The sequence below is a fragment of the Orbicella faveolata genome, unplaced genomic scaffold (genome assembly GCF_042242905.1).
Source record: "Orbicella faveolata isolate gen_17 unplaced genomic scaffold, um_ofav_v1 contig_26, whole genome shotgun sequence".
In the NCBI taxonomy this organism is placed as follows: Eukaryota; Metazoa; Cnidaria; class Anthozoa; order Scleractinia; family Merulinidae; genus Orbicella; species Orbicella faveolata.
Window position 1 is genome coordinate 18,024,724 of NW_028301554.1, and position 13,130 is coordinate 18,037,853.

General features: G+C 39.2%; 2 protein-coding genes across 2 annotated transcripts in view; one reads left to right on the forward strand and one right to left on the reverse strand.

Moving 5' to 3' along the window:
- Positions 1-546: 546 nt before the first annotated feature.
- LOC149108402 (CUB and peptidase domain-containing protein 2-like) overlaps positions 547-13,130 on the reverse strand; it is a 55,388-nt gene continuing 42,804 nt past the window's right edge. Inside the window, exons 2-3 of the mRNA XM_089296307.1 lie at positions 3,134-3,247; positions 547-1,294 (exon numbers count right to left, since the gene is read on the reverse strand). Of these exons, the coding sequence (XP_089152433.1) occupies positions 1,131-1,294; positions 3,134-3,200 (231 nt within the window). The 5' untranslated portion in view covers positions 3,201-3,247 and the 3' untranslated portion in view covers positions 547-1,130. The remainder of the gene's footprint in view (positions 1,295-3,133; positions 3,248-13,130) is intronic.
- On the forward strand, positions 9,499-11,238 carry LOC110039978 (5-hydroxytryptamine receptor 4-like). Its single transcript, XM_089295734.1, has one exon. The coding sequence runs from the start codon at positions 9,679-9,681 to the stop codon at positions 10,696-10,698; it is 1,020 nt and encodes a 339-aa protein (XP_089151860.1). The 5' UTR covers positions 9,499-9,678; the 3' UTR covers positions 10,699-11,238.

The window sequence follows — 13,130 nt, forward strand, 5'->3', positions numbered from 1 at the left end:
ATTAAGGATTTAAACCACTAGTGATATTTGAAAATTCTTTCAAATTACACTCGCATAAAAGCTCATGCAATTTTGAGAGAATTTTCAAACAGCACTCGTAGTGTGGATCCTTAATTGCACTCGCACTCATACAATTACCTGTACTAATCATATACTAATTCCTTTGTGGGAACTTCTACGTTAGTTATTAGTGAAGGAGATTAAAGTTGCAGAACTTAAGTTTTGCCCTGTAAGATGGGAGGGTGCTCAGAAAGCACTTATCCTTGTGATATGTCATTTGCTGTGTTTAGTAGTGATCGTCACATGTTTATACACTATCTTTTCAAAAGAAACGAACCTGTATTCTCTCAACTTACTATGAATGTAGATATGAATGAGTAGGTCGAAAGGTAATCAAGGGGAGGCGCACCAGCTAATGGAACATAAATTCTTTACATAGGAATGCATCAGACAAATAGTTGGTAATTACGTAACTGGGTTTTCTTTAAAAGCCAATTTAATTAAAGAACCATTTGAGATCAATGAAATACATTGCCATAACTCCTCTAATAACTCCCCGTTCGATTCCATCGATGCGGAATATTCATACAATCGAAACATCTTTTTTGGTTACACAAGAAAGTGCACGCACGGCATAATAACCTGTATTCTCTAAACACTTACCAGGTGGAATGGCAGTGAAAGAAATTAGGAATGCTTTTTCCTCATAATGGTTATAAAAGACGTTTGAGTGAAATATGATCAAAACGAGGTCTCCAGTTACAAGAATTACTTTCTCGGTCCATTGGCCACAATACACACCAAAGTTCTTGTTGTTCTCATTAGTAACCTTCAAATAACCCGTCCAGCTGTGAAGAGAAAAGCACTCCTTCCATATTTCAAAGTCCCTGTTTTTAGTTTTTTTAGTTTTTTTTCGCTTCAAAAGGCGAACATTTCACGTTTGTTGCGCAACTTATCAACAACTTGTATATCGCAGTTGCCCCGTGGGTAAGCCAATAAGAGACTTTTCGTGTGTCCCCATTGATTCTTTAGGCAGAAAACATCTCGTGTGGCTAGTTGAGCACAATACTCCGTTTTCAAAAAAATCTGGATACGTGTAGACGGGTCTTTATATTAATAAGTTATGCTACTTACATACATTCCGGTAAGCTGAGCTCCAGGTTAAACTCGTGGAAGTTAATTTCCATCATCATACCGGGTGGAATAGGAATCGAGTAATTACAATCCATATTGGGTGGGTAACTCTTTGGATATCCAGGACTTGTCAGTGTATTGTTTACAACTGAACCACATTCTGTTGAACAAAAGCGTATAAGGTTTACCTTCTGCTGATCTACATCGACAAATGCATATGGAAAACAACGTGAAGCAAAACTTGAAAGAACAGGTGGCTACCATTCAAAACTATAGGTACTCTGAAATAGCTTATTGATCTTGTTAATCGTATTTTTCCAGCCTCATATTTAAATATTTAGTTCCGGGACTTTCAAATTAACAAAACCAGAAGTAGATACACATCTGATGGCTTTCTTTCATCTCGTGCCGTTTAAGGTTTTTCACGGCTCGCAAATCTTCCTTCGTGTGCATGTGTGTGGTAGAAGAGACGCGTCTTGTATACGTCCTAGGGAGGGGGGGGGGGGGGTACTTCCAGAAAAGTTGGGTGGCGGTGTGCGGCCCACTTCCCAAAACCCTTACCCTATTTATGACCAACATCTGCGTTTTTTGCTACCCTATTTATGACCTGTCTAAAAATTCGATAGCCTATTTATGACCGTTGCGGCTGACACAGTTGCCCCAAACATAAGTTATGAAGGGCTTTTGTTGACGGTTTTATCGATGAAGATGAAAAGGTAGCTTCTCTTAAGAAACATACTCAATTCAAGACTAGAGTGCTAAAACCATACCCTATTTATAACCAAAATGGCCAAAAGCGATACCCTATTTTATGACCAAAACGGCTGAAAAACCCTACGCCTTGGGTCCGCACATACCTATATGGCACATATTAGGGAGCACCCCCCCCCCGGGTATACGTCCTATTAATCAGAGGGATTTTCACTTGAGTGAAACTAATTCGCACTTACTACTACGTCTAGAGATTAGTTTAAGAATCTCGCGCCACTTTATCATCCAGTCCGAAATAAAATCATAAATCAATCGTGACTCGGTCCCAAACGTTCTCCCATACTCCGTGCCGGCTAGATGTACTTACTGCGAATTTGGATTGGTTCACTGTACTGTCTATGGCTTGCAAATGGCAAAAGCAATTCCTTTGGTTTCGGTTTTACAACAATCAGATGAAAACTGATTCTCGCCAACCCCGCTATGAAACAGGAAATAGCGTTGCTTAATCCACCGTGTTTTGTGTAAATAAGATATTTTTGCATTGGCACTTCTGGGTAACTTCTACAAGATTTCTATCTTAATAGAAAATCCGCAGGTGACCTACAGCTACTGAGGAGTTGTGGGCGAAAGGAGGCGTCGTGATTGGTGATTTTGACGGCGATAAATTGGATGCCTGTTTCATTGGAATTGTAGATGAGATTTCAAGTTACAATACAAGAACATACAAAACTATAAGACGACTTAGGACACTTAGGCGTCAATTTAGTGTTACTTTAAGAAATCCTCCGTAGTACGTAAAAATGCATGTCCTGTCGAAAATCTTTCAGGAAATTTTAAATCTTAGGGGTTGACTGCGGGCAGATCATATGGTCAAGATTTACGGCTGTCTGATATTCCAAGTGACACAGTTCAATGAGTCAGTTAATCGAGAATTAATAGCGCTACAGCACATGAATAGCTCTTGTTTAAAGCCATTGTGAGCACGCAGAAGTTTGCATGAAATTTTCTCATGTGCTATTTATATATCCAGGTTTACTGGATGTAAAGAGAAAAGAAAACTTAAGATGTAAAGTTACATTATACATTTACCGAGTTACAGTTTTCTTAGGAAGCTGATTCGTGTTTTAGATAGATGCTTTTGTCACATCATGTAGTCATATTATGTATTACTCGCCCTCTGCCGTACACATGCCTTCCTGATAACACTCCAAAACTTAACTACCTACTTGCAATCTCACAGTATAAACTGATTCAAAATGCCCATTTGTTTACTCAAACTGTAGCTTACCTTGTATAGCGAAAGCCTCATCCTTTCCACAAGACAGTAACAAGAAAAGAAGGAAACACTTGTTCATGGCGTACAAGTAATTTTCCTCATGCAAGATCGAAATATCAACCTTTCCTGATAGAGAGGAATATAAAAAAATACCTGGAGTTAATTTGTGCGATATCAGAGTAAAAAAGGAAAACTAATGTTCAGGAAGGTGATTTTTCTCGGGTAATTTAGAACAACTACGTTAACCTTGAAAAAGTATTTACCTTAGGGTCGTCGTCTGGCAAAAGTTTTCTTTCATTAACTAATTCAAACTCTTCCTACGTTTTTCTTCGTTGTTCCATTTCTTCCCAAGTTTCTTATTCCCCTAGCTCGTGGTCGCTAAACCAGCCAAAACCCCAGCGCGTTTTATTAAGTCGAATATCCTCAATCCGTTCGCTTGTTTCTCGATTTCTGGCTAATTTTTGGAAGAATTCCTCCATGTCTAACGCATGTGCGAGAGTGCAATAGATGCGTAAGAGTTGTTCGACACTAGCTATGGCCTTGCGCCATGGCTTGTTCAAAGCAGAGTGAAGAATTACTTCAGACATATTCCTCGTGATTGCTCGCTTGGTTTAATCATACTTTAACTACCAGACCTTTTGGCTACTTTTACAGAAAAAAATTCCAACAAAATAACCTTGAGGCTATTATTCAGAGGATAAAAAAAACGTTAAATGGGATTTTTTTTCCATTCTAGGGTAATGATATCTTCACTATAACCCTGAGTTATTTTTCCTTCCTTTTAATTTAGTTGACTATCACCTGCAATTGTTGTTCAAGCTAGCGCTAGAGGTTTACGCTATCGTTCTGGTTACGCAAATCTAAACCACATGTTGCAGAAACTCGAATGAAAAGGCTTTTTACTCTGCAACGAAACTTATGAAACTAGGGACAAAAATTTTTTAAAAGGTGGAAAATCACCACAAATTTTAATGTGAGCAAATAGACCAAATAAGCATATCTAGGCAAATAACTTTCGTGTTGCAAAACACAGCATGAGAAGCAGCATGTACCCCAAAGAAATTGGACATTTCCAGCTATAATTTAGTAAAATTGAGGAAAATCACCATAGCCAGTTTTTTTGATGAACAAGGGCATTGCCAAAATGTGCTAAGCGTAATTAAAATCACTTGAGGTAGAGATCACAAATCTTTAAAACTATTTCGATGAATGTTTGGTCTTGCGAAATACTCGGAAAAAGATGCCTAATGCACCTCTTTTATTCTGGGGGCAATTTGCAACATATAGTGTTGTATTGTCCCACCATAAAAAAGGATTATTAAAGATTCCGAAACCACTTGCATATGTCACAAATTGAAGGATTTCAATACCGTATAACAAGGGCAAAACAAGACAATTCAGCTTTCAGCTTCATAACATAATGTTTTGCTTGTTCCACGATTGCACTATATTGAGACCCAGTAGGGAAAGAGGATCATCTACATAGCTATTCAGGGAGATTGATCCCAACTGGGCCAAACCCATCAGAAGGTACCAGTGACCTTTCAATAGCAACATTTCAAACCATAATTGCTAAAAAAAAAATTGAAACAGGTGTGACTAATTATCGGTTCAACCGTGAGAGATGAAAGACAACAACTGATTTGGGAAAAACAAAAACAAAAGGTTTGATAAAATGGGCGTTAATGCTTTTAAGAGTTAGTCACGTTTAAATAAGACTTTTGTGTATAGAAGCAGCAGATCGCCTCGTAATTACTAAACTGTTCATTCAAACTTTCAATTTTCGGCCTCGGTCAAGAGTTTCAAATTAAACTACAGCCTCCAAGGGTTGAACATAAAAAAATTCTTATCCTGAGCTATGGGTGTGTTTCTTTGACATGATCCGAATCAAGATTTATGATCCAAGATCACTCTCATTATGATTCATCAAAGAGGCGTATTTGAAACACGAAATGGCGAAATAACACTTAACAATGTGGGCGACGGTTAACCCATAAAATTATTGAAAGCTTACCACCTTCAAGTCAGTGATATTTTGGCTAACCTGAACGCTAGTCTGTCTAATCGGAACGCTATTTTGCTTTACTTAGGCTAGCCTTAGTCACATTTCGTCATTTTGCCATTTCGTGTTTTAAACACGCTCGCATCAAAGGATCTAAGAGCCGATGTATCCAGCTCTGAACAAGGATTCATCGGTTCCTTTGATGCACCATGATCCGGGTGATCTTGGGTCATTGATCACACAAGGGACAAACACCTGTTTTGAAATACTACTGATTTTGATGGGAGCAAAACTGATTTGCCTGCTGCGCTTTATCTCAAAAAGGGAAATATCAACGAAATCCCCTGTTAAAACTGTCCATAGAAAACCTGACGTTAAAAGGGACGAGTAGCAACATTAACTTGACAATCTGAAATTAAAACAAACCCAAAAAAAAAAGTTGAAATGGACAAGTTTTCCACAGCTTCGTGTTACCGCGATAGCATGTGCCGCTTGTACAATCGAGTTCCCTATTCTGAGATTTATAGAAAAACGTTTCGATAAGATGAAAAATCAGTTTCTGGAGAGTGATCACGGAGATAAACTTATCCAAATTAAACATATCAGTGACCCTTCCAGCGAAAGCCGCGAGGTAGCCTTGAATTAGCTTCCTACGGTTAGAATAAAAGGCCAAGGACCTTTGAATCAGTGTGATCGAGCCTCCAAAATCGTCCCTCAAACTCAAGACAATCGGACATCTAATGGTTCCAATACTAATTTTAAGGAAATTTCTTATGAATTTCATAGTCGTCATCTCTTGGACTCGTCTTTATGAACTGGTAAGCTAGGATAGGTTCCGAGATTTTTATGTTTAATGAAAAGGTTCCAGCCTCCACAGTCTCACCTCAAACTCCAGACAATCGAACATCCAATGGTCCCAATACCAGTTTTAAGGAAATTCCTTATGAATTTGGGAATTCATAGTTGTTATCTCTTGGACTTGTCTTCATGAACTGATGAGCTGGCTTAGGTTTCGAGATTTTTATGCTTAATGAAAAGGTTACGCCTTTTTTATGACAATCAACTACTGATGCCAATCAAAATCGATTTCAATGTGATTAGCAATAGGTAGCGCACTCGCTCTATGCGCGTTTCTTAAATGATGAATAAGTCAATATTTCCTACTCCTGATGATCAAAACAGCCACACTTCTAAGCAGAATTGGTAAAAAATGTGTAACAATCGTGACTCCTTGAGCGATGAACAGAAAGGACCTTCAGTTGAACAAACTAAGCAAAAATGGTTGTTGTAAAATACACCTAAGTCGAGCAAGGAGTAATGTACGGCCCCGCAAATGATCCCGGCCCACAAATGATCCCCAAATTGTACCGCAAATGATCCCAGGACCGGAAATGATCCCCAGATTGTACCATAAATGATCCCGGACCGGAAATGGTCGCCTCGCCATAAAATTTGAAAATGTGAGGACTCAGGAATTTGGACAGTGGATTTGAAATTTATGCAATCGCTTTTTTATGACTGTGAAACTCAGAAAACCGTGAACATTTGGATTTGATTTCAAAAGCCTAATTTGGTACGGAACCAATCACTATAAAGTTCAGGACACGCGAGAAAACCTCAAAACCACAACCAATAGGCCACGTTCGATATATCAATATTCTAACATCGATCCGAGGCTTTCGGGTCAAAATTGAACTTTTTTTAAGCTTCCTTTGTCTTTCAATTCCCAAAAGAGACTTGGATACAAAGAAAACACCACCAAACATAGAATTTTGTCCTGAAAGCCTCGGAGCCATGTTAGAACATTGATATATCGAACGTGGCCAATTACCGCTGGTGTCTGCGGTTTCGTTTTCTCACGCTTAATTAGCTTTTTCCTAGCTGCACAATAATAATCCTTAACTATGTCTGGTATTCACGGTTTTCTGAGTTTCACAGAAATAATACAGTATTTTGATACAACAGTTACTATATGAAACGCAAGAAAATGTGCAGTTAGTCTCCTGCGTTGCGTGACATCCCAAAAACGGCTGCGAAGGAGACTAATGTGCAGTATGAACGATTTGAATGCAAATTTCACAACTTTAAAAATGATATCCAACGTTACGAAATTCTGTGTTTGAAGTTTGTAGTTTAGCTGGATCCTTCCCTGAATGACTTTATTGAGTCCGGGCCTGAGATGTATGATAACACACGCAGGATGTTCACTATATCCTCAAATTTGGAGACAACTGAGAATTCCCAAGTGGATTGACTACATATTTACTACGGTAACTAGCACGAAAAAATCTCGACTTTCGTGGGAGCCTGTGACTATCTAGGACGCAGATATTAGAAATGTACAGGGAAAAGTTCTAAGCGGTTAATCAGATGGCAGAGGCATCTTCGAAGATTCAAGTTTCTTTTTGCAGTGCGTTTCCTAAACGAAAAATTTATGCAGTCGACACATGTCAATTTAGTATTTTCCGCAGTACGGGAAACTTTTTTTATTGCTGCTTTTATGCCTGAGGTACTTGTCTTTTCTTCACCTAGGATAATTAAGAAAATATGTATCCATCCATAGACTTTTCATGCAGTCCACGCCATTCCTAACGTTTTGCGTTGGGATCAGTTCCGGTCCCGGGATCATTTGCGGTACAATTTGGGGATCATTTGCGGTACCGCCGGAGATCATTTTGCGGGCCGGGGTCATTTGCGGGGCCGTACAGTAAACTTAGACAAAATGGACGTTCTCCAATTGGCAACTGTACTGCATTTTACTGCCCGTCTTGGTTTCTCTATTAGTTACTGTCATTTACCCTAAGCTCCAAGGGTTTTTTCCGGGTTCTCCGAATTCCAATCGGACAATAATTGGGGACCCGCATGAAATATAAAAATAAACATGTTGTAATTTATTCCTGATTGCTGCAGTTTGGCTCATTGAAAATATTGCAAACACAAGCTGCACATGCTGGATTCTAAATAACTGAATCGGAATGGTAATCATTGAACATCTCGTTCTGTTGAGTTTGATACTCGTAAGCGTAGCATTAAGTGTACTGAGTGATAAAATTCGGAGAAAAAGTAAAAAGAATTACCTCATTGCTGCCTTCTCGAGACATACTTTCGGCCCTAAATGCAGATCAGTCTTACATGTCTCGCGCTCCTTAAAATTGTACGTTAATTTTTTCGAAATTTTGAATTGTATCACGTTTTACTTATACGCCATTGCTTGTTTTAATTCAACCGAACTTGTAAACGAATTCACAACTGAAGATGATCGTTGAACGATCGAAACATGTCTTGTTTTAGGCTAAAAGTTGTTGTCCATTTCTTAAAAATAGATCAGTCTTGAATTTTATCACGACACAGAAATATCCGTAACAACTTATCCACTCCTGATCAGAAAGTGGTTGTGTGCGGGGTCCGTCTGTTTTCGGACACTGAGGAGTTACGACTAAGAACAGACTGAACGGCTAGTGAGAAGAGGGACGGAGAGAAAATTTGATAGAAATGTCGGGATCCCTGAAATAAATGAAAATGTGAGAGAATTGTGGAAAAAAAAACAAAACAAGGACGTCAGAGTAAGAGGAAGACATAATAAAGTTAAGACATAAATTCTTAGCACGTACTGCCACTGAACTATGTAGCCAAAACATCAACCTATCAGTCCTCTAGAGTTCGATTTACATTTTTCCTCTGATGTCATGATCTCTCGATTTCTAGTTCGTAAGCAAAGTTAGATTAAGTATTCCTCTCGACCCATTTTAAAAGGGAAGATGATGTGACAGATGGTTGCTAATGTAAATGAGTTTGAGCTTCGATTGACAGTTTTCGAATCTAAGAAAAGCACAGGTTGTTTTACTGCGGAACATTTTAGCGAAGGCAGAAGAGAGTAGCCTTAACTACACGGTTTGTTTTATGTGAACCGTATTCATGCTCTCCTTTGCATCACTTTCAGAGTAAACAATAAAAATTACACAGAACAGAACATGACTGCTAACAAAAGAATGGTAACGGATATGAATTTCGGTTTAATGATAACACTTTGCTGATCAGTGAAGAAATAACTAACTGCTACAGGGGATTTTCAAGATTTCTGACGAAAAAAGCATAAATCAGCTAGACTGCCTGTAAAACCCTAGGTTCTCGGGTAAAATTACGTTGGGTAACCTTGGGTAAAAATATCAGTGACGTCAACTATTGTCATTTTAAAATGTGTTAACCAGAGAGCTATTAGCTTGCGAACAAAATACGTCTGCGTTCGCAGGCTAGATAACTATTGGCTGGAGAAACAAGGAATTTTTAGACATTTAAATAACAATAACGATGTTTCCAAACAGATGTCTGCCCTAAATGAGAATAATTGCATTTAATTTATGCTTCCTATGTTATAATTTCCACTCTCGAACTACGTTTAGAACGATGTTAATACATCCGAATTGAAATACCAGGGTTACATGCGTCCTCGCACTTTCGCATGGTTGTAAACCTTAATCCAGTGTCTTTATATAGCATTCAAAGCTGGTCGACCTAAGGAAGATTTTTAGGGGGAAAAAACATTTCACACGAAGCAATGTCCTCAGAATTAGAACACAGAAACCTTGCTCTGAATGTTCTCGAACCCGCAATCCTAATGTTAATGGCATCAACGTGTTTGGTTGGAAATAGCTTAACTTGTATCGCCGTTTACAGAAACTCAAGACTTCGCACATCCACAAACCTCTATCTGATTGCCTTGGCTGCCAGTGATATACTCAACGCATCCATAGTGATGTCGTTACCCATAGGCGTCCTCATCACTGGACGATGGCCATACGGGGAAGCGCTATGCAATTTTCATGCGTTCTTCACCCTGTTTTCCGTGTACGTTTCTCCAACCACAATGGGACTGACCGCCTATAACAGATACGTTCGTATTGTCAAGTCCGCACAAGACTACTCGCGCATCTTTACACCAATTCGGTCAAAAATGTACGTGGCAGCTATTTGGCTAACCGTCGCGGGATACGTTTCCATTCCCAAGTTGGCTGGTTGGACTGAATACGGGTTCATCCCTGGATATGCTGTCTGCACCATTGTGCATCCCACAGAAACCATGAAGATAACTCATTATAGCATCGTCGTGTCTTTCTTCTTTCTCCTTCCCTTGGGAGTTGCAACAGTTTCCTACTACAAGGTGTTCAAGACGATAAAACAGCACAACCAAAACATGGCTTCAACAAGCCAAACTGAGGACCAGAACAGTCGAATAACAGCAAGGGAGATCAACATTACCAAATCACTCGCCATTGTCGTTTTGGCGTTTGGACTGTGTTGGATTCCATTTTGGATTATTGCCGTCATGCAGCGTTTCACGTCTGATGCTGTTGTACCGCGCAATGTCCAACTGCTTTGCACATTTTTGCTGTTCTTTTCAAGCACTATCAATCCGTTCATATATGCTGGCATGAATCCATCTTTCAAGGCTGAATTTCGAGAAACTTTGTGCTGCAAGACTAGATCAGATGATCTCGAGTTACAGCAAAATGAAAACTCCAGGACGACAAAGTTCGCGGAAATTATTAGCAACAAGTATGAAACGCCTAGAAACTGAAATAAGGGATTGAAGAGTAATTTAATAGTCGAGAATGGCTAAAAAATACCTTTAAGTAATGTTGACTACTTAATTTGTTTGAAGAAAAGTAGATAAAGAATATAAATCCGAAAAATAGAGGCTCGGAGAAATGGATACATGTATAACAAAGTTTATTAAGCTTATATTGAGTACTCGTGGATAAATTTTCCGTTTCAACCCACGAAAATAATTTCCGATACAGTGTTTCGAATTCTTCTGAAGTCTTGATGAATCTGAAAGTGAACGACCTTCGTCTTAACAACAGGAAGACGAACTTCTTTATGAACAAAATTGAAGCAGTCAGGTAATCATACTTTGAAGTTATCCGTTTGAACATGGTCTGTTTAACTAATTTATCGAGACCTGTTTAGTTCTAGAACATTACATTGTTACGAGTTGAAGTTGGGAATAAAGAGCACTAAGAAACTTGTCTTGATGTTCTTCAATATAACGCGATTTTAGTTAATTTGTTTTGGAGTTGACAGAGTTAAACGGAAATAAAAACAGACTGATATCTAATTTGTTGTTCATGATGGAATACTTCTAATGACTGAGGTACAACAAGACAATTAACATGACGACATTTTACGATATAGGGAGGTGCATCAAGCCTGTTGAAGGCTTCGAGTTGCTAGGCTCGATTTCTGCCGCTTTCTCGAGTCCGGTCTACGTTCCTCCCCGAGAAGAGACGGCTGGACGCGTGAACGGCAAAGCATGTCTGTGACGTAACTTCATAATGTAATTCTTGCGCCGCTTCAGGTGGCCGGAAATGTCATCTGATGACAATCATAGGCAGGCCCACATGACGCCTACGGCTCGTAAAATTTGTGGCGTTTTCGCCACTTCTTTTAACTTTGGCCCTCCAACCTATTTTGTTTCACATTATTGTTGCGGAAGGGCATTACATGCTGTGTTCTAGAGAAGAGTTTTTTTTTTCTTAAAAAGTAGAGCAGAGCTCTGGTGTAGCAACTGTCATGTCAAAGGTCACACATATGTTGGTGTGCATGGTGTTGACTCCATGTTTATGTTTTGCTAGTTCGGTTTGCTTTGCTCATTTAAAAATTTAATTTTGTCTGGCTTCGCCAGAGACTGGTGTTGCTTCTCTTCAAGAAGACTGAGGTACACATCAATTTAACTCGGTGTTTTGTTTCTTGAAATCGATGTTTGCGTTTATCCCTTCCTTTGTTTACTTTGTTCGTTATCTCATATTCTGGCACCACATGATTCAAATATAGATTCTAACGTATAAGTCTGTTGACTGTTTCGCGTGTTCTATATGCCACTATGGTGACAGGTCTCAAAAACCGCTGAGCATGCGCACTCAGTTCCCGCCTTCAAATGTTTCAAAATGGCGGACGACGAATAAGATTTCGCCACGTAATTCAGCCTTTCATCAGGCTGCTCATACATTTATTCAAACTTCCATAATCGGTTGAATTACGCCTTCGACGTTTCTAGTTTGCCTTGGCATTGTGTTTAGTGAGATCGGCGGTCATTTTCTACAGAATATTCACCCTTACCTGGTTCCCCCTTGTGTTAACGTTCGCTACTGGTGGAAGAGAAACTGGACTCTGATTTTCTCGTTTGTTAAGACGGCCCAGCGTTTGTTAAGCTTGAGATTTGGACTACGTTATCGTTGTTTCTTCCGCAAGGAAATATCAAAAATGACTTTTTTTTCGTTTCCATGGTTTTGAGAAAACACTTCCCAAAGGCATTATATGGTTGTAAACCGAAAGGAGCAGCTCAGTGAAGCTCTTTAACGATGAATAATGGCTGGATTAATGGCAATCTAACGGCAAGACCTCGTCCGAGCGGATGCAAAAAGTGACTCTGTGAGTAGAGACAAGTTGTTTTCTCATTAGGCGTTCCTTTCGTGTTAAATACCATCAAGATTGCAATTCCCATCATTTAATCAATGCTCTATTGTAGTGTATTGCACGCCTCTCTTTGTTCATGTGAAATAAAATAGGATTTGTTTAGAATATCAAGATGGAGTTGTAGTCTTTCTTCTCAGCGTCACGGTTAGCTGTCGAATTTTTCCCGCCATTTCAAGGTGCATCCACTTTGAAAAATTTAGCTTACCTAACTCAAAACAAGCAACTGGATTTCTCTTAGATCTTGTTGTACTTTTTGTGGAAATCAATAATATGCGCCAAGGGACAACGGGCCCTTCGAGGCGGTAAAGAAAAGGATTACTCGATCAGATCGCTGTTAATGAAATGAATTAGGGGAGGGTATTTTTTCTGTTCTTTCGGCCAAATGAAAATTCACGGAAAAATATTAAACGAGACAACTTGTTGCTTTCCGCAAAGTTCCGCTGGTGACACCTGATCAGGGAGGCTGACTAAAGTACCCCTAACATTACAGTGTTCGAGAGCCTGGACCACAGCGATTTAGCTTTCTTTAAACCC